Here is a 27,178-nt window from a genome sequence, read left to right as displayed (position 1 = left end):
CTAACTGCTTCTCTCTTGGGCCCACAGCCCACTGTTCCCTCCTTGTCAGCATCTCTTGCACATGGTCTCTGCTCTTATTCCAGCAGTGACTACACCAGTTAGAAAGTTAGGGCCCATCACCACTCTTTTCAGCAACCTGCTACCTTGTCTCTCCTAAGGATCTTGGAACCTGAACTGCCTAGATGTACCATGGGTCACTTCCGCTATTCAGCTTCCATCATCAGGGTCTCTCTTACAGCTACAAGCCAGGGCCAGCCAATGTTCTTCTGCTTCTGCCTATATATTCCCATAATTGTGCTCTGTTCCTTCACCCACCGAGAGGTACTACTCCTTGAAAGATACAGTTTTTTTCCATTTCTCACATCATGCCAGGTATTCTCTAGTGGGTTTTAGTATCTTTTGTTGTCACATCCTTTAGTCTTAAGAAACAAGAGACACAAAGAAAGGCTACATTGTAATGTTGAAGAACAAAATCCTGGTGCACATACATTCTAAACAAGCATACTATCACAGAATTACTGGCCCAGCTAGATCAAGAAAGATCCTTGAGCCCATTTGTTGTTCATAGTACAGGTCAAACACACATCTAAATTTATTTTCAAATCCAAGATGCTCCCTACTGCTTGTTTTCTGGGGGGGCGGGGGAGCGCGTAACTTCATTCCTTAAACATGCTTCCTTAGATAATAGACCAATTGCCTGTTTGTGTTGCTTTTCAAAAAAAAAAAAAAGTCAAATGGAGCTGCTTATTTTGTATCAGACTCTATTATAAAACTGGTTACATCTGACTTTACCCTCAGAGTCCCCTAGGAGATGGATATATTGCTAACTCTGTATTAGACTTTAAGAGACTTTGAACAGAAACCACCAGTCTGTTGTCCTGGGCATGGAGGCTGTAGGAGCAATCTGGGCATGACAAGCGGGTTCAAAATGCATTCTCTTATTTCTTTCTATACTTTGGAGGCCTTGACCTCTATATGAGAGTGAGTATCTTACATTTTGTGATAGTCTCGTGTGGGGTTTAAGGGTCACACCTGGCCGTCTCCTACAACTTGTGAAGTGCTATGATACAGTCAGCTTGGGTCACTTCTTACCCTATTTTTAAGTTGACAGCTTTAGGAAACACCTTCACAGCCAACTTCTGTTATTCTGGCTCTTGCCATCTTTCCACCCCTTTTTCCTCAGTGTTCTCTTAAGAACAAGAATTGTATTACAGATGTATCTGCAGGGACTGAGCACCCCATGATTAGTTGTTCTCTATATTTTGTCTCGTTCAGCTTTCTGTAATTGTTTCCATTTGTTGCAAGGAGGTGAGAGCTACAGTTATCTGTGGTGTAAGGATGAGTAGACTCCAGTTAGACATCATGCTGCTTTAGTAAAGTGATACCAAAAACCTCCTCCAGTATCCATGACCTCACTGGCACTGGGAAAGTGGGCAGGTTTCCAGTACTGGCCTTAAGTCAAATCAGAGAAGTCATTGGTTGCCACCAAGATAGGGGTGCCACTATTGCACTGTTAATATCTTGCCATGCTGGTCATCATTGTGATTCATGGGTATTATAGCTGGGTAGGACAGTTGGTCACCTTCTTCCCTTAGTAGCTTTTATAGCACCTTTTGGTATTATGAAAGCTAATCCTCTGGAAAGAGACTTTCAAGTCAGATCCAGCTTGAGTATACCAGGTCTTATGTCTAAACTTCATGGTATCTTTAGCAATAGGGACTTATCTTCAACTTCCAGAAGGCAATCAAGAGCAGCTGCAATAGCTATATTGTTCTGAAGATGTCTTGGATACCCCCGACGAACAATCTAAAAGGAGATTTTTCATGCCTCATACTGGAGTTTTTATTTGATAATATATAGTGTTTTCGGGAAGCATTGTCATTCCAAGTGGGATGACTTCATTTTGAACTATACATGTACTATGTATACACACATTCTTAACATGTATTGTATATAGCTAATATGATTTGATAGTATTTTTAAAATACTGTTTCATTGGGGTCCTGATACCCAAAGATAACTATTTTGGTGGAACTCTACACCCTCACTGACATTTTTTTCTTCTCTTGCCTTTTTTATATACAGAGCATGGTCTTGGGCTTCGAGTGATGAACAACGATAATAACTCATCCGTGGAAAGCCTTAACTCAGCTTGCAACATGCAGTCTGATACTGATACTGCGCCACTTCTTGAGAATGGCCAGGATGCCAGCAACCAGGGAGCAGCGGCTGCCAGCTCCCGGGGACAGCCACAGGCGTCCCCAAGGCAGAAAATGCAACGCTCGCAGCCTGTGCACATTCTTCCTCTCAGGTGGGCCAGAACACGTGCTGTCTGCACAGACAGTGCACTCTGCTCTCCAAATGGTGATGGGCAGTGACTGTAAAGTCAAGTTAGATGAGTTTCTTCTCTTAATAGTAGCTACAGTTGTCACTCTATAATCTTGAGGAAACTGATGCACAATCCTAAAGCTGAAACACAGTCCTGACTCACACACATAGACACACACACACCGTTTACTGTAGTTCTCCCTACACATACATAACAATGATGAATTTTGGCTTACAAATTAGACACTATAATATGTACAACAATAATTAATAGTACAACAGAACAATTATAACACTCATGAAGTCACGTTGAGTGGCTCCTATCCTTCCTGTTGTGATAGTGAGATGACATGAAGTGGTAAGATGGAAAGAAGCAAGTGGGATATGTGTTGTGATACACTAGGTTGCTGCTGACTATCTGGGGGTATACTGTCAGAATTTTCAAGTCATGCTTCTGCCAGCTGACCTCAAAGAACTAAAAGTGCAGGTCTCAGTGGCCCTGGGTATGCTGTGTAGCATTTTAGCTTTTAGTGTGAACTTTGCTGCCTGGCTTAGCATCTACACCTTTTCCTGAGCTCCTGATTCCCAGCAGATACCATAACCATGCTCCAAGTTCATGTTCCTCAGAGTAGGGTCTATAGACCAGCTGCAATGTCCTCCAGGACCTACTCAAAAATATATAGTTCCTAACCACCATCGTGGTTCTGTTTTGGCCTTATCCATAGGGGACTGAACAGAAAAGCATATCTGTGTTAGCAAAAGAAGAGTACTGGTACCTTGAGGGAGCTTCTTGGGAGGTGGCAGATCTCTGAGCTGAGTTCATGATAATAAGAAAGTAGAAGATTGGAGAGTGGAGGCAAGGAGCAGATTTTAAAGACTTCTGTACTTTTCCCAGCAACTGGGCAGAGAAAAGTTTAGAACATATAAGAAAGGATACATTTTGGTTTAGGTAGTACAATTCTGAATTTGAGAGTTATAAGGCAGGGGGGAGAGAGCAACATAGCTGCAGAGTATGCACCCTGACATTAAAGCCATGTGAAGAGCCTACAGACCTGAAAGTGATGGGGCCCTCAATATGAAGAAGGGTGAAGTTAGGTGATGGCACTGCAGAACAAGAAGCAGTCACGCTCTGCGAGTACATGACTTTTATGTGGAGTTAGAGAGCACAGAAGAATAAGACAGTGGCTGATTTTGTGTTGAATAAAAGCAAGCAACATACTTAAGAGTATTAAGGAGATAATAGTAATTTTGTTGAGGGGAAGATAAAGAGCCCCGTAGTCATCTCTGGTTTATGAAACCAAGCTGAGGAAGGCAGCTCTTGAAGAGTACTGCCTTTGCCTGGCTCAGTCTCAGGACTCCCATGAGTTTCATGCTTGCATGACCGAGCAAGGATGGCAAGCCTTAATACAAACTTGTTCCTGCCCCTTGGGAATTCACAGATGTGTGTGCAGTGGACTGTGCTTGGGATTGTTGCCCAGCCTCTGTCCAGCTGGAGTTCTAGTGCTTGTACTTTCTCAGCACTGCCTATTCTAGGATGTTCCACTCCTCCTTGCTTCCAGAAACTCCTAAAAGGGTTCTTTATGGTCTAACATTAAGTCTTCTTCAGCTTCAGTAACCATCTTCCCCTAGATGTCTACTCTTTCCAAGGTTGTGGGTTCTGGGTTCACACTGTAGAAGGGCTCCCAATGATTCTCACAGGCTAGGTGAGCCAAGTGGAGGAAAGTATAAAGGAAAAGTCTGCAGAAGGCCCAGATGTTCCACAGGCTAATTGATGGAGCAGGAGGAGGGTTCTGGTGAGGGAGAGAATTATTTTCAAGTGTACGAACCAGGCAAGGTTTTGGAAGCACAAACACCTCCACCTCCCAGGTCCTGGCAGTTTTGTAGCCACCTTGACATCCCTGAATCCCAGGTCCTCTCCACAGACACTTTCATTTTGCAGCCTCAGGGACATCCTCTTTTGATGTGAGCTTCTGTAACAGGGATTGCTTTCATCTTTGTATAATGCCCCTTAATTACACTTCTGGGCAGTATCTGTGAAATGTCATAGCATAAAAAAAATAATGAGGTTAAAAATTGAAATAATTTATAAATTTTCAATACACCCTCATAAAGAAGGAGGCTTTTGTGAGCTGTGAAACATCAGAAACAGTCCTGTCTGGTTCTGTAGATCAAAGATGCTAAAGCTGAAACGGCTATAAGAAGATCACGATTTGTTAACAGTAAAAGTAAGCTTCCTGCCACATCATCAGGCTGATATAGGAACATCTTCCCCATGTTTCACAACACAAATTCCCTTTATGTCTTGAGAGAGCTGGTATCTTAATAGTCAGAGTATCGTTTCCTGGTCCACACAAAACAAACAGCTAGGCAGATCTTCCTTGAAGTCAGAGATTGGTTGGTAAGGCCAGTGATCACACAGTGAATTTTCAAATTGCAAATTCTCTCAGGACGGCTCATGGATCAATGATCTTATCAGACTGTAAAAATATTCAAAACTTATTTGAAGATAATATATAAAAAGTAGTTTCCTGGTATGTTGAAATAAGAGGAGGGCCAGACATTCTGAGCAGACCATGAGTGGACCCCACTCTGCCTGTCCTGAAAGGAAGGCTCTACACACTGGTAATGTCCCCTTACTGGTGGGTGGGTGGGTGGGTGGATGGGATAAAGTGCCTCCCCAGGAAGCCCCAGAAAATGGAGTCAGGAGGTTGCCATCAGGACTCTACAAAGAAAAGCACTGGGCATTTATTATCATTTTAGCTTTGACTTTGAACTTGATTTCTCTGCTGTTTTCATAATTATACCCAATTCATCATCCATTGCTTAATGGGCTGACAAGTGAGCTTTGGATTTTTCAAAGGGGAAAAGGAAGGAGAGATGACCGTGAAGAAGTGCCAAGGAATACACAGGAGAAGCTGAATCAATAAGGACATTCTAGGAAGATAGATACATGAAGCTTTGATTTCCAAACAGTATAGTCCTAAACACTTTGCTCATAAATTGATCATTTCCACAGTTCAGGTGAAGAAACAGGAAGCCTCCTACAATCAGATATGTGTTCATTTCAAAGACTTCAGGAAGTCCTGTTCTCTCAAAGCTGCCTTTATTCATCAAACCTTTTTATGTACAGGGTACACATTGAACAGATGCCAACAGAGTATACAGTATGCTGAGCCCAAAATATATGTTGTATAGTAGCCATTTTTTAAAGTGAACACTTGGGATTGATGGCCAGTCTCTCGGTCTTAGAGAACAGAAACTGTACTCACTAAATAGTAGCTCCCCGCCTCTCTCCTCTGCCCCTACCATTCTACTTTCCGAATTCAACTATTTTGTATGCCCTACACAATGTAGTCTTCCAGTATGTGTCCTTCTGCTACTGGATTTATAGGATATGTCAGAATTCCCTTCCCTTATTATGTTTTTTGGATAATTCTCTTTTTAAGGCTACATGATATTTTATCACAGAGACACACATATTCACAGTTGGACAGTTAGGCTACTTCCCAATTTGGGCCACTACGAATAATGCTGTCATGAACATGGTTGTACCAGCATCCACAGAAAGCCAGCATTTCCTTCTCTGGGGCATAGACCAGCAAGTGTGTACTGAGATGGCAAACTAGCTTTTGATTCCTCCCTTGTAGGCGCCTTCAGGAGGAAGACCCGCAGCTCAGAACTTCATCTCTTCCGGCCATCCCCAACCCGTTTCCGGAGCTCACTGGTGGGGCCCCTGGGGGATCTCCTTCGGTTGCTCCTAGCTCCTTGCCTCCACCTCCGAGCCAGCCTCCTGCCAAGCATGTAAGTGGTCCCTGACTACAGCACAGTGATGCATTTCTTTGTGGAGAAAGGAGGGAAGTTCTAAGAAGGAAGTTCTCATGAGTCCTTTTAATGTATTGGCCAAAATTCAATTTACTAAGTTAGGAATGTATCAGGATAGTTTTCAAAAAGAATTAGTTATGTATTTATATACTTATTTATTTATTTATTTATTTATTTATTCCTGGGGGCAGCATGTGTGCCATGATGCATGTATATAATTAAAGGACAATTTTCTTAAGTCAGTTCTCTCTTTACACCATGCCGGTCCTGGAGGATCGAACTCAGGTTCTTGGGCTTGGCATCCAAGTGTCTTTAGCCTCTCACCAGACTTAGGAATGCATCACTGGGCTTCAAAGAATCTTAACTGTGTTTTATTGTTGTTGTTGTTGCTACTGTTGTTTTTCAATTAATGATTTGATGCTTGAGGATGATTTTAGCTCTTTTAAAGAAATTGTGCGACCAGGTCAACCAGCTCTTCTGCTGTGGCACACCGCTGGGCCTTCCTGTGCGTGTTTACTCTTCAGTATGGGATACAATCAGAACTTCCATCTTGAGGTCTTGACTTCGAATACAGCCTGCTCAAGGCCAAAGAATGGCCACTTGGCCCAGGAGATAATAACTGCCCTTTTAACACTTGTTTCTCCTTTGAAGTGGTACTATGAAGTAGAGAACTAGTCACTGACCCCAGGTGAGAAACTCCCCAGTGACAGCTTATCAGAAACACGGGCAGGGAAATCATGTCATCTCAAACTCCCTGGGCAGTGGGCTGGGAACAAGATGGCCCAGGGATCAGCAGCATACCACACCCTGCTGTAGGGGCTAGAACAGAGACAGTGACTTTGCATGGAGGCTCTGCTCTGGGTGACGCACAGGCTGCTGTGGTGCTCGCTTACTGCTTTGGTCAGCCCTGTAAATCAGTACAGATGTCACTGTCTCCTATAGTGGAGGAAACTGAGGCCAGTGTCAGCAAATAGTGTGTCTGACTTAGCCTCTAGGCCTACAGTCCTCACAGGCTTCCTGCCACCTCAATTGCGTCTTTCACACTTGCAATTTAGAAGATTCTATTTTTCCCCACTAGACCCATTCCTCCTCCTACTTGCCCACCTCTGCTGTACTCTAACACAGAGGAGCCAGCAAGCCCCATTCTCTGCAGTCTAGTGGCATACAGCACCAGGCTCTCCAGCACTAGGCTTTTTTCTAATACTCGCTGGCTTGGGAACACTGCTCCCCCTGAGTGTCTCTCGAGCCGCCCACATTACAGCACTGTCAGACTTAGAAGGTGAGGTCAGTGTTCCTTGTCTCAGAGCCAGCACTGTCCTGGCTTCCGCACAGGGTCACATGCTGAAGTGCATCTGGGCTGTCTACCTCCCTGGTGACCTTCTGCCTTGAGTAAGGATCCTGATGATCGTGTATGGTTTGTCCCCGAGGTTGTTTACAAGTTTCCTGTCCTGAAGTAGACCACAAAAGTACTGTCTGGCCCTTGCCTTGGCTGGCAAGAAAATGAGCCTCCTCCCCACCGATTGTCCAAATTTGTAAGAATAAGGAAACCCGGGAATTTTGCCTGCTCGTGTTTTTCTTGGGATCAGAGTTGGCTCTTCATGAGAACAGTGCATTGGCGTGTTTGTCGTCAGATTCCTCAAGCCAACTGGGACCAGTGAGAGCAGGGAGGGTGTTTCTCACTTGTGGAAGACTGTTGTTCTTTGTAACTGTTTTTAGTTCTATTTTGTATTTACTCTTTGATAACTTCATGTATGTAAAATGTATAATTTGATCAATATCACACTCTTTCTGAGTCTCTTCTTCCTTAGAAGCCCTAGCCTACTTTCTTGTATTTTTGTGGTTGTTAATTTTTTTTTATCACATCTATTTATTTAGTAGGGGCACACATGCAGTACAGTGAGTGGAGATATCAAAGGGCAAATTGAAGGACTCAGTTCTCTTCTTTCATGTAGATCCACAGATCAAACTTACTTCCTCGGAGTAGAACCCTGGTACTTTGATATGCAGAGCCATCTCACCAGACTTTTTGGGTTTGTTCTGACCCATTGAGTTTTATTGAGGGTAAAGGTTATTTACCAAGCATGAGCAACTTATTAATAGCTACGCCACTGAAGAAAGTCATCCCATACAGGGGCTATGCCGATAGCATAGAGTAAGCTAAAACCAGCTTGTTACCTTCCAACAAATACTGCCCTGAGTACAGCTTGTCTGAGGGGCTGTGTACTCAGCAGCCTGGTGGGACAGCTTTATTAGGAAGGGTCTGAGGGACCCCATATCACTGAGGACTGGCACAGTTACAGATGACAATGATACTAACATGGCTACTGGATTTATGGGTTTCCAAGTTGTCTCAGCCACTGTCAGGATATATTTAGCTGCAGAAAACCAAACCTGGCTGACTTCCTTCATGAGGACACTTAACTTTCATGGAGTAGGATATCTGGGGCAGAAAGCAGAAGCTTCCCTGACCTTGTTCAGTGTTGTGGAACATATACACTGTCTCTGTAGGCAGAGCTGGTGTAACCAAAGTTGGGCCTGTCATTAAGCACAACCTTTCTACCTCAGTGGGTGAGCCAGATGCTTGAACACATTCAGTGGTGACAGGGGAAACTGAGATACTATCTGGAGTGCACTGACACACCAGACATAGCAGATAGACTCATTGTTGACTTGTACTGTTCAAGGGCAGAACTTCTGAGAAATATGGGGGATCAAGGGAACTTGGAAGTCTGATTCATGATAGGTAGTGCTGTAGACAGGACCTTTTCTGAATTCACAACAAGCTCAGCAATAGCAGACTTCTCTTTCAACCAGTAGAGTTTCCCATGACCACATAATGACTCCTTCGAGCATGTTTTTCCATTGGCTATTTAAACACAATTAGTCTCATATTTTGTGCCCCATCATTAATGGTGCATAAATACTGCCTCAACTCCAAACAGTTCTTTTCTTTTTGCTTAATTTTAAAAATTAATTTTCTGGAACTGAATTGATGGCCTTACACAGGATTCCACTCCTACATTTACTGAAAACCACTGGGGTCTTCCTAGGCATTACCTGCCATTCTGTGAATGCACTGCCACTTGAGACCTCCATATAGTGGGAAAATCTAACCCTGGCCATGACTGAAGAGTAGGCTCTCATCTACATGAAAGCCTGAGCCACGTATTCACTAGTCCTTCTGCTCTTAGTGCCTCCACAGCTTGGTGTGCCATCTTTTCTGGTGCCTTTTGAGATCAGAAGGATTGAGACCTAGACCTAGCTGAAGTTTAATTTGAGTTCTGGGACAGCAGCCTGAGGCAAATTGTGGCTGCTTAGAGAAGTCTCTAGGCTCGAGATAGATCTGAGATGGGGATGCAGAGTGAGACAGAGACAATGCCAGTATCCCATGACAGCCCAGTATAAGACATACCAACTCATCTGTTGTCAAAAGATAGAATTCTCTGTTTGACATACCCATCTCCTTTTCCTCTGACCTCTTACTCATATCTCTCCAGGTGGCCCTGGCTGGTGGCCTGTCTCCTCTATACTAAGAGGCAAGCCCAGTGTGTAGCGGGTGAGCCCAGGCTCATGCATTAAGATGGCTGTTGGCCCCTTCAGAGCAGCAGCACCTTAGAAAGCCTCAGTTCCCTGTCTGTCAGAGGAGGCTGGTGTCACTGGCTCTAGCCTCTCAGAGCAGTTGTGACATTAATTCAGCACATAGGAAAATGTAGGCACAGTGCAGCTGCTTCCTATATTTGATACAAGACCTAATGCCACAGCTGCCACTGTGGGTGCTTATTTTACCGTCTTCTTCTCTTGTGGAGTAAACAGACCACCAGAGACTTGCTCAAATCTCAGCCAAGGCCCAAGAAGGGCAAGGCCACTTTGCACAGTCAGTAACTAAAATGTCAAAAGAATAGAATTTGTATCTGAGACCATTTACATGTAAGTCCTTTGTTGAAGCAAGGTGCCACAGCAAATCCTGAGTAACAGAACACCTCTAAGCCGAACATTCATACACCATCTCATTAGGAGTACCCATGTGAATTTACCAAAAGCAGCCAGGCAAAACCACTAGCTTGGGCTGGGGATATAGTTCTGTGGTACAGGATTGTCTACCAAGTGCTAGGCTCTAGGTTGGGAAACATGTTTATTCCATAATTTGGGAAATTTTGCATTTTCTCCCATGTTCTTGGGAATTCACATTTTCTACTTGGTCTTAGACGACCTGAAAAAGTTAACAAAGAAAACTCAAGTTAACCTAGAGCTTTTTGAATGTTTTTTTTTAAAAAAAACTTTACATATTTTAAGTATCAAATATTACAGATTATAAAAATATTCACATAGAAACAGTTCCCACTGAGCCTACTTTGGATATGATGCTAAATTGCCCAAGATAAAAGTGAAGGCTGCCCCCGACTGTCACAGTTGATTGGTGGTGTTGCTAAGTGCTTAGAACATTACAGCCTCTGGAGCCAGAGCATAATCCCTCTTGCTTGGACGACGTGAGACGTGCCGGTACCTTCATGTCTCTGTTAGCCTCTGAACAAATGATGCAATCTCAGCAGGGAGCCGTGACCTAGAGCCGACCATGTACTTGGCTAAAAATGAGACAAGAAATCATCCCAGGAATCTCATGTGAAATCCCAGCCTAGTGTTTCTCTGCACTATAAATATCTTATATAAATTCTATAAATTTGAGAAGCCTAGCTGATTACTACAGTCTCAGATCTCTCTTATCTTGAAAGAGTACTGCAAACATGAGCCTTTAAATTTTATCTTGTGGAAAGAACCACCAGCCTTTAGCTACAGGAATGAATGAGTCTGTGCCTTCCCTGCACAAGGACCAATGTGATAAGATCCTTCTGCAGAATCAGAGACCAGCAAGAGGAAGGGCTTATTTTCTGAATATTGGTAATTTTTTTAAAAAGCCTCCAAGTCTGCTAGAATCCAGAAATCATTTTCCTGGGAAAATTGATTTGCGAATTCTTACTTGATGGTTCGCTTTAAATTTCATTAGAAAATGGGAATGTCGCCAGCTAGTGAACTTTTTACCTGATTAGCTTCTGTCCTAGTTAGCTTCAGCTGTCAACTTGACACAGCCCAGAGTCATCTGAAGGGAGGCTCAATTCAGAGATTGCCCAGATCAGATTGGCCTGTGGCCATGTCTGTGAGAGATTGTCCTGACTGATGATTGATGTGGAAGGCCCAGCCCACGCCTGGGCAGCCCCATCCAGAGGCAAACAAGTCTGAGCCGTATAAGGAAAGCTGGCTGAGTGAATTTTTCTGTTGTTCCCACACTGAGCTCTTGCCTGACTTTCCACAGTGTTAGACTAGGACCTGGAAGTTATAAGTCAAGTAGCCCTTTTCCCACCAAGTTGTTTTTGGTCAGTGTTCCATCTCAGCATCAGAAAACAGGCTGGTATCCCTTTTGTGATGGCTTGGCTTGCCATCTCACTTGCCCTCAAACAGCACTCTTCCCTGTGTTTGCATTAGAATCCACAGTTCACTTTGCAGGGAAAGCAACTTGTTACACCCACAGCATGGGAACATCTGCTCTTCATAGATGCATCTGAGCATCTCTCATCCAAAAGTGAAATCTAAAATGCTTCAGATTTCAACATCAGGTCACAAGTGGAAGACTCCACTTCTGCTACTTCATTAAACTATTAATATATTAAAATTATTGTTTTATTATATAAAAGAACCTTCAGGCTAAGGATTAGTCCACTCTTGAAACTAAACTTTACAGTTAGACTTGGTCTCCTCCCCAGATAACTTCATTGTGTATACGCAAATAGTCCCCAGACTGAAGAAACTTAAAATCACAAACATTTAACGTAGGTCACACTTGACCTACGAGCAACTAAGAGGGTGTTTTTCCCACACTCTGCACCTCTGATGGTCCTCCTGGTTTAGAACAGAGGTGTCTCATGAAATTACAAAGTTGAAAGCTTTTTGTCTTAGCTGAGGGTGTCCCATACAACTTGGAAGTGTTCACCTCCACTACCGATCCTTAATCTCAGCCTCTTCACTCTTGTAGCAGACATTAGTCTAAGTATAAAACTGCCTTGCTGGCTGAAACTCGCCCTTGCTCGAGTCTTCACGTCTGTGCCTGCGCTGTGAGGCATCTTTTTGCCCAGTATGGCACTTCCCTCCTCCCTCTCCCATGTCTGGGTACATGTCTCCCGGACATTCACCTCACTCTCTTATCCAGCCTGAGTAGAGTCAGAACAAAGATAAAAATGATAAAGCATCCCTGGAGGGAAGCAGGCAAGGGTATTTTGAGTATCTTCAGCAGAGGGAGTGGAGTAAACATTCTTCCGTGGCCATGAATGCCAAGTCTCCACATTTCTAGGAAAGAGAATACAGATGTTGACCTCATCTGGAAAGGTTAATAATTACATGTTTCAGGTTTTCTAGAGAACTACATGCAAATGACTACTTGTTTATCTTTCACCTTACCTCAAAGTAGTTTCCTTCTTGTAATTTCATCCACAGACATTCTGTGCTGAATCAAAGCAATAGGTTCCTAACAGTTTTATAGTGTCCTGGCATCTTGGATTCATTTATATGAGCAGTACTTTTATCCCTGGAAGTGTTTCTGTTCACACTGTCCCCACTTTCTCCACCAAGCCCTGGAAAGGAACCAGATCAGTGGCAGCAATATCATAAATACTTGAAAGGGGAAGTGACAGTATTTCGTTTTTCATTTAATTCTGGAATTTAAATATGAGTTCTGATCATTAAGTCACAACAAAATAGTGTTTTAACAACAATATGTTAGCTTGCCACCACTACAGCAAAATAGACCCAAGGCACCAACCTATAAAGATAAAATAGGTTATTTTGACTCAGAGTTATGGAGGGTCTGGTCCAAGATTACATGGCCCTCCTTAGGGTAGGGGTGCTGCTGTCAAGTGAGACACAGAGAGGAAAAACTCAATCCACAATATCTCTTTGACGGGTATGCCCACAGTGACTGAAGAACCAACCAAAGCTTCCACTCTCCAAATTTCAACAGTCTAAGGACCAAGTTCTGGACACATGGACCTTTGTAGACACTCAGTTCAAACTGTAACAATAAGATAGTCGATACTTTCTCTCTGCTTTTGGTCTCTAAACATGTTCCCCAATAAAAGGAATAAAGTTGTTTAAAGAGTGAAGGTGAAATGTAACAAGAATGGAGGAGGCACCTTGAAGAGCAGAGAAAGGAAAGAAGATGAGGTCAGAAAGCCTTGAGCATGTAGTCCCATCTCCACAGCGGGCACAGGACAGTATTCTGGTGTGGCAGACCTGCTGACCCAAAGGGGTCTCAGTATCTCTTTAGTAGTTCCCCTACCCTGAACCAGGTCCTGGATATGTTCTACTCAATATCCTGAGCTCTTCAGGGCTTTCTAGACCATAGAAAAGTCCCAGGAGAATTCAGTTTTAGAATGCACTTCTCACTTCATCCCCTGCAAAAGAACCTGAAATACCTGCAAAATTTTACCCAGTCTAACTCAAATCTTAAATTTTTATAAAATTTTAAATTACATTTTATGTTTGTTTTATGATAAGTCTGATAACTATAAATAAAAAATATCTCTTTTTTAGAAAAGCAGTGTTCTAAATCCTACTTGTAGTTGCATATTGCTGAGTTCTTTGATGGGATTTCAAGGTTATAAAAGTATTATACCACAACTTCAGGCAGAGCCTCAGTCTAGCAGTTTGAAGTTTTTACATGATTTTTTTTAATTCACTCTCTTTTACTGAGATTATTAATAAAGGCAGCTGTACTAGAATTATACTACGCATTACAAAGTGCTGTCTTCCATTCATGGACATATGCGCCCCTTGCTTCACCCTGTCACCTCTGCAGTTATGTCTGTGCTACTGATACTGGCCAGGCCCAGTGTAAGAACCCATAAGAGCCCAGCAAGATAAGGCTTTGTACACGACACTTAGGAATGATATGTGGGTCTTTTAAGAGCCACCTACTCACTGGGGAATGAACATGTCTAGGACATGTGGGCTGCAAGTCCATGCTGCACCACCATGTCTGTCTAGTGTGGCAGATGTGAGAAATAGGCACCAGGGAAATACCCAGGGTACTGGGGAAACTGACAATCTGGAGATGACAGGAGGATTTGTCCACAGATTTGCTTGTTCCTCAACAGCTTAAGCATTTTACCCAAAATGTCTGACCAACTACGTCCTGGGGATGTGTTTAAACCTAAAGGAGAGATGTCTTAGCAAGGCATGATGTCAAGCAACTTATCTTAAGAAAATAAACATATGAACTAAGATATATATTTGAAGACAATCCTAATAATTCTATAATAAGAACAAAAAGCGGGGGAGGGGGGACACAGTGGGCAGTGTGGGAGTGTTCTTCATTTTTGATGCCCTGTAAGCTCTGAAGCAGCAAAGAAGCATGATGACATGGAGAAGTGTTTATGATGTAATGTGAAGCTGTACAGCCCAGCATAAAAGTGTGTGTGCAGTATGATTACAATTCTGTCAAGGTTTCTATTTATAAATATCTGTGCAGAAGAATGTGAGTCTGTGAACTGTTGGTGATTAGCTGAGTTTATTTCCCCTGTGTTCCTTACTGTATTTTTCCAGTTTGATACGAGAATCACGTCATTTCTATACAAAGCTAAAATGTATTTGTCATTATACATCATTTTTATGCATATATATGTATTTGGATATATGTGTGTGCATATTGCTGTTGTATAGGTATGTTCATGTGCAAACGTGACTGTATGTTTTGGTATCATGATTCTTGAGTTCAAGCAATCCTTGTTTTATTTAATAAGAGTTTTAAAGCCCAATAACAGTGATCCTGGCTACTTGGAAATGACAGAGATGCTGTAAAATAACTTTCTTTAACTGAGAAGGTAAGTACGAGTAAATCAAATATTTTTAAGAGCAATGACTTATTTGAATAACTTATACCACAATACATCCTCAGAATTGTTTTGAGCTGTTATTATTTGTTATTATGAGCTGTTAATTTTGTACCATGTCTGTAACTGAACTTTTATCACAGGCACACAATTATAAAAAAAACTCATGTAGCTTATAGTACTATCCTTTGTCCCAGGCATCTCTGGGACCACACAGGTAAGGGAGCCTTGTTTTGACTCGTCTTTGGTTCACTAACAGATTTTTTCCTAAGTAGCTTTCAGTTTTATTTGATATGACTTGGTTCCAAAATATAAAAATCAGTTTTGTCAAAATAGCAGAGTTTATGCATCTCAGATGAGTTAAACAGACAGATAAGTAAAGCAAAATCTATTCATCCAGATAAACCTGTCTGTTGAAGTAGAACCAGTGCAGGGCAGTCTTGGCAGGTGAGACCCTTTCACTGTAGAGAAGTCTCCCAAGAGCCCTGTTCAAATTTTGAGATCTATTTTTAGTGATAGTTAAAACTGTCTCATTTGCAAGGGGTTTCCAAGGACTTAAAATATTTGTAAACCTTATTAAAAAGTATAGTTGGTAAGATTCTGTGAAATTGTATAGACTTGCAAAGTAGACTGAAGTTAACAGTCAAGCAGGGTTGTATATTCTTATGGTTGAAGAGCCACCATGTCCATGACATTGAATCCTGTGCTTCAGCTTCATTTCTTAGACACAAGCCAGTGCTGTAACTTAAAACAGAGCTCAAGAAGACTCAATTAAATTAAATTATTTTTTACTAAAATTAATTTAGCCCACCCAATTCATCCTGAAACTTCAAGTCATGAGACAGTCCCCCATTCCTCTATTTGTGGGTATTTGAAACATCTCAGCTCAAAAATCTTAGAGCCTCTGAGGCAAGGATTCAAAGTGCTGAGGAGCAGCTGGTTGGTGGAGGAAAAAAGGCCAACTAGAGAAGAGAGCCCTGGGTTCAAACCCTCACCAGAGGACTTTGTCACTGGGAAAGCCCTACTGCCTCCAGAAAAGTTTCTGATGAGGCTCGTGTAATACCTGCCTTAGGCTAGCTTTCCTCTGCCTGCCTCCACTTAACTAGCATACCTTTGTCCTTGTAGGTCCTGCAGTTTCAGAATAAAACAGTCACTGCTCAGATGCTTACTGTAGGATTCCCAAGTATCCCATGCATGCCCTCCCCAGAGCTCCTCTGGCCCTCTGATTACATCCAGCCTTGACCCTGCAAGATCTTTTGATCCAGGAGTTATTTAAATAGAGATGATGAATAAAGACAACTCAGGGTCCAAAAGCTTTTGTTTTCAGATGCCCACCACTGCTGCAGTTACTGTGTAATGTCTGGGAAGAATGGACCCTCTTGATGCTGGGGCATCAGCCTATACAGCCCCAGGGACCAGGCTGTCTACTTAGGGACTTTTTGCACTGCAGACAGCTGGTGAGGGGGGCCAGAGAGGCACAGAGCTTCAAGTGTCCTGTTTTCTATTTTTATAAGGTGAGCCTTTGGCACAGTTTTAACTGCCAAAGTCAGAAGATCTTTTGAATTCAGTAACAAGATTCCTTAGGTTCCAGCCAGCAACAGCAAGGTCTATTACAGGAAGCTGTGGTAAGAATCTGTGCCAAGACGGGGAGCAGAGAAGTTGAAAAGACCCCCATACTGTTCACCTGCTGGGGTCCATGAAGAAAAAGCCAGGCATCCCAGATTGCAGCTTGGGGCCATGGAGCAGATGTGCCTCATACCACTTCTTCCTAAACACCTTCCTTTAAGTCTGCAAAGAAAGGGTTTTTGTTCCTTCCTCTATATGGTGAATGTATAAGAAATGACAACAGAAAGTCTAGGAACAATGGAACATTTTATTACTTCATCAGGGCCCTTACAGCAGAGTGTGTAGTGTGCCAATCCAGCAAAAAAACACCCCCATCCCCCTGGAAAAGTTTTATGCTGTTTATGTAATTGTGCCCAGTCTTTTTCACATTACTGTTTTATTTTTAAAGCCATTAAGAATTTGGTTCGTTTGTTTGTGATGCTTTCCCATTGCATCTTAACCAGTTGAGGTCTGCTTTCTAAGAATTGGAAGTACTGGTGAACAGGTATTTAGAGCCCTCCCCATCTCTCTACCAAGTTCCCTCCAGGCTTTCAGCTGTCGAAACTCACCCGTCCCGGTCTGTGGACAAAGACCACTGCGAGATTTTCAAAGAGGCAACCTAAGAACCAGTGTCCAACCGACACTGTGAATCCAGTGGCACGGATGCCCACTTCACAGATGGAGAAGCTGAGGCTCAGAAAGGTCGGGTAACTTGTGAAGGGAGTTGTGGCTCCCTCTGATTCTAGAATTGCTGCTTAGTATAAGCCCTAACTGTCATGCCAAAACTTCTTGTCATTGCCAAAGTTGCACACATGGAGCATCAGGCTCTGTGTGTTCCACTTATTGTCAAAACTGTGCTTCAGGGTTCAGATAAGGAAAGTGAGACTAAGGCAACTCCCTAGATGTCAGGATGGAGCTGTGGCTCTCCAGCTTCCAGCCCCCTTCCTGTATTGCACAGATTCATGTATGCCCTGGACAATTCTCCCATGGAAAATAGCTGCCAGGGTTATGGCTCTCACCCTGCTGATATATGAGTTGCTGGGTGCCCAGAACCTTGCTCTTTTTGAGAGAACCTTCTGTATCCACCCTGGGTAAGAAATGAGAGCATTCAATGTGCCTAAGAGGCCCAGGCTGCTCCCAGAAGCTGGCCCAGGTTCTTGCACAGACTTATGAAATATACAACTCATACTTGATTCCTTAATGAGCCCAGCACAGCTCAGAGGTCTGCTAAAGGGACAGATGACAGTGTGGCACAAAATACTTCACCTAGAACCCTCTTTTAAAAGATTCTGTGGAAGGACGTTAGAGCTGCACACAGCATTAGCTTTGTGCCTTATATATTTGCTACAAAAAATGTCCCTTCTGTAGCTTCCAACATTTACCCAGATCAACACTGCTGGAATGCGTAATGGTTTTTCCAGAGTTCTGTCTTGGAGGTTGTTTGGCTTGTGGGCAGTAAGCCCTGTGGAGTTTGGGGAAATAGCCAAAGAAAGAATGGTGTGTCAGTTAGAGTCTATAACGGGAGGTGTGTATTTTTCTGTCTGTTCTCTGTCACAGACTTTGGGGTTCGAGGGCCGAGGGGGGGGGGCGAAGGCTTAGCTTTTTGCCCATCACATACTGCCCTGTCCTGCCAACCGGACTTTTTGCAGGAATCTCAAAGCAGTGGAGATAAACCTATGACAGAGTACGTGTTAGTTTGTACTGCCCAGACTATATATAGATCAGGGGGAGGGGTTGGCTGTGGAGCATTTGAAGGAAAAAGAAAGAGTTTAAAGAAAAATGCAGTGGGCTGAAAAGAGGCTGAAGCATGGAGCCAGGGCTGCTCTGGGCAGGAAGAGTGGCGAGTAGACTTGGGGAGACATGAGACACATATTTCACCGCCACAGAACTTTCCTGGAGGAGACAGTGTTTGCTGTAACCACATAAATGTTTCAGAGCTTAGGAAAGGAAGAGCATTAGGAGACCAGTCAGGGGAGTGGAAAGCTTCACTGACTTAGGAGGCCCTGTACACTGCAAACCAGAATATCAAATGCACTTATACTTTCCAAATTTCTGTTTCTTTTATGTTAAAGCATTTTAGAAAGAATGTTCTTGCCTAGAGACCACAGACATATTTTCTTGATTTGAATTAAGTGTTAGTTCCTAGACGGAGTCAGTCATATGAGCTGTGTGTAGGCATCTGCTCTGCTGGTCCAGGCAAACTTTCACTGAGACATAAATTCCAGAAGAGGGAGTGGTATTTTTCTTTAAAAGTGAAAGGTTTGAAAGCAAACCCTAAGATTTTTCTTAGTCAGGGAGTGGCAGAAGTAGAGAGGCCCTTTGGGTTCCCCTAGCTTGTCCTTGCATAGACAAGGGCCCTTCCCAAAACCCCTGAAACATCTCTATCCCAAATTTTGAGTTCAAAGACCAGAGGAATATGACCTTCCTCTCCCCAGCCTCGTGCTACTTTGTCCTTCAGCAGTAGGGGCCTTTTCTACAAGATGAAGTAGACATAGGTTCTACCCCCAGGGCCATAGTACCTTCCGTAGTGCTGGCTTGACTCCCTTCCATAGAGCCATCCTTCCAAGCACATGAACTGGAAAAGGGAACAGAGAACTGGGCCACTAGAGGTAGTTTATCAGGACAATCAACAGTCAGCTGATGGCAGACTCAGCACTAAAGTTGCCACTGATGGCAGCAGTTGAGGGCAAAGATTAGTGGAAGGTTGGTCAGAACCCAGCCTGAGTAGCCTGCTAAGGTTTCACCACCCAGGGATTTTTGCAGCCAGTCATGCTGTGTCATTGCTGGTGTCATCATTGTCATCAGCCTCAACCCCAGGTCCCCCTGCAGAGAAGTGGGAGAAGAGAGCCCACAGGCATTTATATCAGTGCTAGCAAGGCCATGAGTAGGCTATTGAAGCGATTGATTCCTACCTCAGAGGGCGAGTAAGATGGCAGGCAGGCAGGTGAAGGCAGCCTAAAGCTGCCTAGGACTTCAACTTTTGCTAAACAGTGAGTCCAGCCTCCCAGGGAAGGTAGGGAAACACCAGGAACAATCTACCAAGTAGTAGGCAGTCACAATTAAAAATGCCACCATGTCCCTCTGACTGCTTTTTCCATGCTGTTGAGGTAAGGTCCTTGGTAGAGATTTGTTGTTGTTGTTGTTGTTGGGGTTTGTTATAGTTATTGTTTTTATTTGTTTAAATACATCTCCTAAAGACTGCATCCCCATCAACTAGAGAAGGTAGAATTTTTTTTTTAAATCTCCAAAGATTTCTATGCCTTTTCCCTAGGAACTATTTGGTTTTCATAGATTTGAATAGGACCTGGAAACTATAGGTTATTTTCAGTCTTGTAGGAAAAAAAGCTAAGCAATTTCATGACTGAATTCTTCCATGCCCTTTTTCATCAGTCTAAATATTAGCATATGCCTAATTCATCTATCTCAGCTTCCTCCTGTCCCTCAGGAGCTATGAAGAGTGTACATCTAACAGGAGCTACTCTGGGGATAAAGAGAAAAGAGTTCTCACAATTTAGGGTAGAAGGAGGGTCAACTCAGACATTTGCTAAGTTTGACAAGTCTAACCTGTCCAAGCTGAACCACCTGTATTTTTGGTGAGTTCTGTTACTCCCTAAGCTGGACTGCAGGCTTGGCTATGTACTGTCTGTGCCTATGAGGTTTTCTGCTTCCTCCGAAGAGAGGAAAGATAATCCCATAGCCCTGGACTTACATCTGCAGAGCCAAAAACCCCACTTGTCCATGTGTTGAGATGAGACACTCATGTCTTTACTTTTGTTTTATCTTGTATGTTTTTCTTTCATGTAAATGCAGAGTTGCTTCATATGTATTTGTCCCGTTTGTGTGTTGCAGGATGTCAAGGTCTTTAGTGAAGATGGGACGAGCAAAGTGGTGGAGATTCTAACCGACATGACAGCCAGGGACCTGTGCCAGCTTCTGGTTTACAAAAGTCACTGTGTGGATGACAACAGCTGGACTCTGGTGGAGCACCACCCACAACTGGGATTAGGTAGGGGACTAGGTTCTTAGCATGGGAATACCATCTGGAGGCTTTAGTGTGTGATCAAATAGGTATGCCACAGCCAAATGTAAATGTGTCATCATTTCCTGCCACGCTGGCTAGTGGTCCATAGTTGCTCTCCACTCCTTCCGGCCCTGTCCTTCCTCCTAAATTTCACTTTTCTCCCTCTGATACTCCTGAGATTTTCTCCTTGTTCTCAGAGCAGTAACTTCCCAAAGGCTTAGGCTGGGTCATAGGTCCTGTCTGACTTGATTCTTCTCTAAATGTCGAGAGCCCTGAGGGGGCTTGCTGCCCATCTGTGTGTTAGAGCCCATCAACCACTGGATTACAGCTGCCCAAATCAGAGAGTAAGTAGCTCACTCTGACGATAGGAAGAAGGGAGCCATGACTCCTTTGCAGTAGGAACAGGGAGTCAGGATAATATTACAGAGGCGTCTCATAGACATATAATGCTTACGTAGCATCTTTGTGAGGTGATGCCTGTGCTGTGTGTGCACATGTGCACAGGCACATACATGTTTGTATTTTCTCTGTATAACAAGAGCATATTTTAGACTGTAGAACATTTGAAACTAGATCCTTTTGTGTGTGTGCTCAGTTGGTTCATCTCAGGTAAAGACACTTGTCAGACTTTTGCTTAAAATCTTATTTGCATGAAGTCTGAAGCCTGCAAAATCATGAGCAGGTATTTAAAAACAGAATTTTCACTCAATTAAGCTATAATTTTCCCATGTCTTCCATGTCTTTAAAAAGAGATATCAAATTTCACAGTTTTAAATTCTGCTTATAACCCTTTTGAAAGGTTAGTAAAGTGGATTGTAACCTCTTGGCTTAGAATAGTCATTGAATTGACTGGCACTCTTCCAGCAGATAGCATACAATGCTTTAAGCAGAGATAATGTGATGTGAGCTTGAGTCACAATTTTCTACCTCTCTTTGGACTTGCAGATACCTGTAATGCATGGCTGCAGACACACAGAACTCTAGTGGGTTGTTTCAGTTACTTTTCCCATTACTACGACAGAAAAGCTTATGGAAGGGGGCTTTGGGGTGGGAGAGGGGCCTTACTGTTTGAAGGTTGAGTCTAGGATAGAACAGGTTGTGACAGCAGAATTACATTTCATCTACAATGAAGAGGGATGGCTGCCAGGCCGCCTGCTTCCTTTGAGTTCTGGACCCTAATCTATGCCATAGTGCTGCCCACATTCCGATTGGGAGCTCTCCACAGAGACTGTGGGTCTCCTCCCCCTGGCTCAAACTGTCCGGAAACCCCTTCACACAGTGTGCCCAAAGGCATGTTCTTAAACGACTCTAAACCCAGTCATACTGTCATGAAGATTAACCATCACACTCTTCTTTCCCATCTACTGCCTACCTATGTGACACCTGAGCCTTTTCCATTGTCACTACCTACCTTCTGCCATATTCCTTCACAATGACTGAACTACACTGTGACAAGTATTTGTGGTGTACAGTCTGTGGGCATAATGGCATGCACTGAGACAATTGGTACAAATCCACACAGGGATGGCTTAAGAAACTACTCAATTCAAGGATTTCTGATGAGAGCCCTGGGTGTGAAGCCACCATACAGTGCATAAACTAGATAGTAAGGCTTTGGAAAGAACTAGAACAAGTGTACCTCATTTTGAGGAAGTAAAAAAGAGGACACCCGTACATATACAGCCCTCTGATGGTGATATTTCTGCGTCCCTTTCTTTGTTCTTTTCTCAGTCACTTTAAAAGTACACTAGTGTACTTTAAAATGAATAGTATTTTATTTTGAAATCAAATTAAAATGGGGAAAATATAAAAGAAAGAATAAATGAAATTATTTTAAAAGAAACAGGAATCTTTGGGTTAAAATTTGGGTCCCATTAGGCAAAAAAGTAATTAATGAGCCCCAAAAGGCCAGAATCTAGAAGAACTGGATATATGCTCAGACATTTTTCCTTGGATGTCTCTTCCACACCAGTTCCTCTCTTGTTGCAGACAGTAAAATACACTTACCACCTGGGCTAGATCGTGGAGAGCACCCCCAACACAAGCTCCCTTTCTGCCTTCCATTCCTCTCTATTGGGGGGGGGGGGGGAGAGAAGAGTGTGTGTGTGTGTGTGTGTGTGTGTGTGTGTGTGTGTGTGTGTGTGGTGGTTGTTGTTGATTCAACCTATCATTTAATTAAAACAAAAAAAACATAGCTAATTAGCCCTTTAAAAGGAAATTCAGTTTCTGCCCAGTTGCACAGCAGTCTCTTGTCAGGGTCCTACTGGTAGAGAGACGTGGCACTCTGCGGTTCCTCTCAGAAATCCCTCCTCAGCATCAGCTGCCCTGCTGCTGAGGGCTGAACCACAGGCTTGTGGGAGACTCTTTGTAATGGATGTTGCTCTAGGGTGGGTTTCTGGGTCCTGGCCTAAAGTGTGGGGCCTCACCTATGCTCAGTGTGGAACCACCCTGCCCTACATTCCTGGGAATCACTGTCTCCATGGAAATAGCTCTCTTGGCAATTCTATATTGAGCCTTCTTCTTAGGGAGGAGGACACACAGGGAAGCAGTACAATGTACAAGTCTTTTGGGCAAATTCTAAAGCAGATTATGACCCAAAACTGTGACAAATAGGAGCATAAAGATAGCATTCTGATAGTTTTAGTTCATAGGTAACCACAAACTAAGGTCTTCAAAACAATTACTATGCTGATTTTTGCAGCTGATCTACTGGAAACTTAACCAGATGTTAAAGTCTTAAAGTAGACACAGTTTTAAAGATAGCCTGTGTGAGCCAGCTCCCTTTTTGCTAGAAAAGTCTATAATGACTTACTATGGTTACGGGTCATCCAGTAGACTGATGGAGAATTAGTACCCAGTAGTGTTTCTGCCCTGTCTTCCTTATATCTGTGAGTAAGCAGAGGTGAAAACCTGTGAGCCAGAAGCTCATGGTTCTTCCAGTCCCCAGTGTCACCTTCTGCTGACGTCTACCTCTGTCTGAGGTGCCGTCTTTCACAAAATGCCTAGCAACTAGTAAACATCTTCTGTGTCTTGCAGTTTCCCAGGGACTGATTCTCCAGTCCTTCTGTTCTTTTCACTAATAAAAGTATCATCCTGATGACCACTCCCCATACAAGCCCCCTACATGTTGGGGCTTCTTCAGCCTCCCAAGTGTGGGAACAGTCAGTGATAAATCTTTGCCTAGAGGCATTCCACAGCAGCCTGGGGACACCAGCTATAGAGCCCTGAACAAGGGCTCAGCAGGATTTCTCCTCTGTTTCCCAGCTTCCTGGGGAAGGAACCTGAAGTTGAAGCTGCAGCTAGTTTGCCTGAGGAGCCACAGTGAGGCCCTTCTGGGGTCCATAGCCAGCTGGGGGAAAAGCAGATCCTTCAGGGCTGCATGGGCTAGCTTGGCAGTCACTGGTTACCTGAAACCACAGTGGGGCCCAGTTTCCCCTGCCTCCTTCCCCAGGCACCAAGCCCTCCCCTGTGTACGTGCAGTATGTGTGCAGCTTCCCTAGGACCTCTTTCAGGCAGCTGCTGTTAAGGATCAGAGCAATATAGACCACAGCCTTGGTCCTAGCTAGAAAGCTCCCTACAGGGTCTTTGTGCCCCCTCGGGGTTCTTTGGAAAGCACAACACTTTTTGATTTAGAGCTAGCTACTGCATTCTTACTAGGGCTGCTGCTACCTCTCTGTTTTACTCTGTTTTGTAAATGGTAAAAATATTTTATTCCGTAAAACAACCACCTACAGGTTATTGGGTTGTTGAGTTTTAAGTTTGTTTAGAATATTTTCTCTGAGTAAAGCTCCTGATGGAATTTGCTGATGTGTTTTTGGACGAGAAAGCCTGTTTAAAATGAATGAACTTAAGCCTGGCGGTTTTTTTTTTTTTAATCATGCATCAGTTTTTAGTCAATGCTTAAGTTGTATGTGGTTGTTCGCATACGTCTTAAGGAAATATAACCCTTGTATAAACACAATCGTTCATGTGTTCCAGGGAGAATTCTCCCAGATAGAAGTAAATGGAAACTATTCTAGGTTTGCATCAGGCATGGCTTTTCATGCCCTATGAGATTTGTAGCCAGTGGGGACAGATTCTGCTTTTAAATGTTTCTGCCAAGATGTTCCCTTCTCTCAGTATCAAAATGGAGGCTAAAAGTGCACTGGCCAAGAATTTCTCTTGGTAACGGGAACAGTCCTCATAGAGCAGTGCCTGTAACCACAGTTCTTCTTTGTGAACAGAAATTCCTTTTCCCAATTCTGAGACCCTTTAAAGTGGCTTTTCCTAAGTGTCTCCCTTCCTTTGAAGATGAAATTTTTCTAGATATTCAACCCTGACTTCATGAGAGGCGGTGGGGACTCAGAATAGAGAACGCTCGTGTTCACTTAAGCTGTGAATGCCTGGCTGGCATCAGGTCACACATGTAGCCTGGGGTGGACTTGTCGATAGTTTATCCTGTTGTCTGATGTGGTTACTTCTGTGTCACTACCACCTCCATTCTGGCTTTTCAGGAGTTCTGTGGAAGGAACTCTGATCTCCATTCCACAACAGAAAGGCACAGATCTCTGAACATGTTTTTCATATCAGCAGGAAGCAGGCTGAGTTCTTCATACTCCCTGTAAAAGCAGAGGTTCAGAAAAGGGACTAGCCAGCCTTTCCAGATCCTTATATAAGGTGTTCTAAGAGATGTATGTAATCTCTCTGGTGAAGGCAAGAGGTGGATAACCCAGCTGGTGTCTTCATTCCTGGCCAGTGCTGACTAGCGAGGTGTAAACAATGAGTATGATGTGTATCCCATTGCTTGTAGCATCTCACTACAGGTCCCCTGGTCTTACTACCTGTGTGCCCTGGGGTGCTTCCTGCCCTACCTCTTGAAAGTCCCCTTTACTTGCTGTCTTTGCCTTTCCTTTGCCTTTAAATGAGAGTTGAAATTTTGTAGTATAAGGGCAAAATCATTTGTGACTCTCTCATTAAAGCTGTGTCAATTCCAACTGAAAAAGAAATACACACATGCCTGTACTAACCCAAACTTTGTGTTTTAGTGAATTTTTAAGGCCTCTTTTAGTGTATTGTCAGCGAATTAAGTTTTTCTCCCGACAGACTCATCTCAGTGCTTAAACCCAGCCTTTGACCTTGTAAAATTGCCCTGAAGTTTCTGTCACATCTCACATGTGATGCTTCTCCCTACAGAGAGGTGCCTGGAGGACCATGAGATTGTGGTCCAAGTGGAGAGCACCATGCCAAGTGAGAGTAAATTCTTATTCAGAAAGAACTATGCCAAGTACGAGTTCTTTAAGAATCCAGTGGTAAGTATCCTGAAATCTTGGAATTTTAGATTGAATAAAACTTGATTATCAGATGACGAGCTGAGACTTATAGGTATGTGGGTTTAAGAAGCTGGGTCACTATTCAGTTAAATAGGCCTCACAACCCAATCATCACTAGATGTCCTTCCTCAGAGGGTAGAGATGGTCATACTGGAACAAATTAATCAAATATTCAGCAACTAGCAGATACTCTCTTGATTATATGTTGGTATACTGACATCAACACCTTGATTTTTTTTTTCCATTTGTGGGGAGGTTCCTGTCATGTGACACAGTAGCAAAGGGGCTTTCATGACTTCTGAGCCTTTGGTCTTTTCCTGAGTCACCGAGCAGACTGACGGTCAGCTCGGGGAAACCAGTGTCTACTTCTGGTTCTGGTTCCACTTCACTGTTTTCTTGAAAAGAAAGAAATGTAATAGTTCTGGGTAATTCAGCAGAACTGCAGTCACTGTGTTATTTATTTATTTATTTATTGGCTTGCTTTTGGTTTTCTTTTGTACAAGTTTTGATAAAAGAATGAGAAGGATTGTTATCTAAAATACAAATGGATAATGATCATACCTGGAGAAAATTTAATATTGTCAGACATGTGTCTATAGTGCCTTTTTTTCTCCCTCTCTCTCAGAACTTCTTCCCGGATCAGATGGTCACTTGGTGCCAACAATCCAACGGTGGCCAGGCGCAGCTTCTGCAGGTACTAAGCAAACACTGGGTTCTTGCTGAAATAGACTTGCTGGAAGGTTGAGATAAGGAGCAGATTCCTGAAAAGGAAAGCAGCAGCATTCCTACTACACCATAGTGGGAGCCATTTGCTTCTTTCTGTTTCAATACTAATTGCTGTGTTCTACACAACACCAGTTTTGTTGGGATTTTAAGAAGTTTGAAGGAAGAAAATTTTGCCTAACCTTCCCCAGAGTATTTTACTGATTCAGAAAATGTCAGCTATATATAATAAGATATCTGCTTTCATTATTCTATGTGTGTATTGCCTAATTTTAAAAATGTATTCCTTCACAGAATTTTCTGAACTCCAGCAGCTGCCCTGAGATCCAGGGCTTCTTGCAGGTGAAGGAGGTAGGACGTAAGTCCTGGAAGAAGCTGTATGTGTGCCTGCGCAGATCTGGCCTCTATTACTCCACCAAGGGGACTTCAAAAGTAAGTTCTAGAACATTCCACTTCTCCCTGTGCTAGGTGTTCTTGCTGTGGCCTTGGGCTTA

General features: G+C 43.2%; 1 protein-coding gene across 1 annotated transcript in view; it reads left to right on the top strand.

The window, feature by feature from the left end:
* LOC114616490 (growth factor receptor-bound protein 10) overlaps positions 1-27,178 on the top strand; it is a 102,889-nt gene that overhangs the window by 62,629 nt on the left and 13,082 nt on the right. The window contains exons 3-9 of the mRNA XM_028761942.1: positions 2,086-2,311; positions 5,976-6,129; positions 17,169-17,333; positions 20,481-20,637; positions 25,825-25,940; positions 26,587-26,655; positions 26,979-27,116. Coding sequence (XP_028617775.1) covers positions 2,109-2,311; positions 5,976-6,129; positions 17,169-17,333; positions 20,481-20,637; positions 25,825-25,940; positions 26,587-26,655; positions 26,979-27,116 — 1,002 coding nt within the window. The 5' untranslated portion in view covers positions 2,086-2,108. The remainder of the gene's footprint in view (positions 1-2,085; positions 2,312-5,975; positions 6,130-17,168; positions 17,334-20,480; positions 20,638-25,824; positions 25,941-26,586; positions 26,656-26,978; positions 27,117-27,178) is intronic.

The sequence above is a fragment of the Grammomys surdaster genome, unplaced genomic scaffold (assembly GCF_004785775.1).
Source record: "Grammomys surdaster isolate TR1022 unplaced genomic scaffold, NIH_TR_1.0 332314, whole genome shotgun sequence".
Taxonomy (NCBI): Eukaryota; Metazoa; Chordata; class Mammalia; order Rodentia; family Muridae; genus Grammomys; species Grammomys surdaster.
This window is presented reverse-complemented; position numbering and strand designations above follow the sequence as displayed.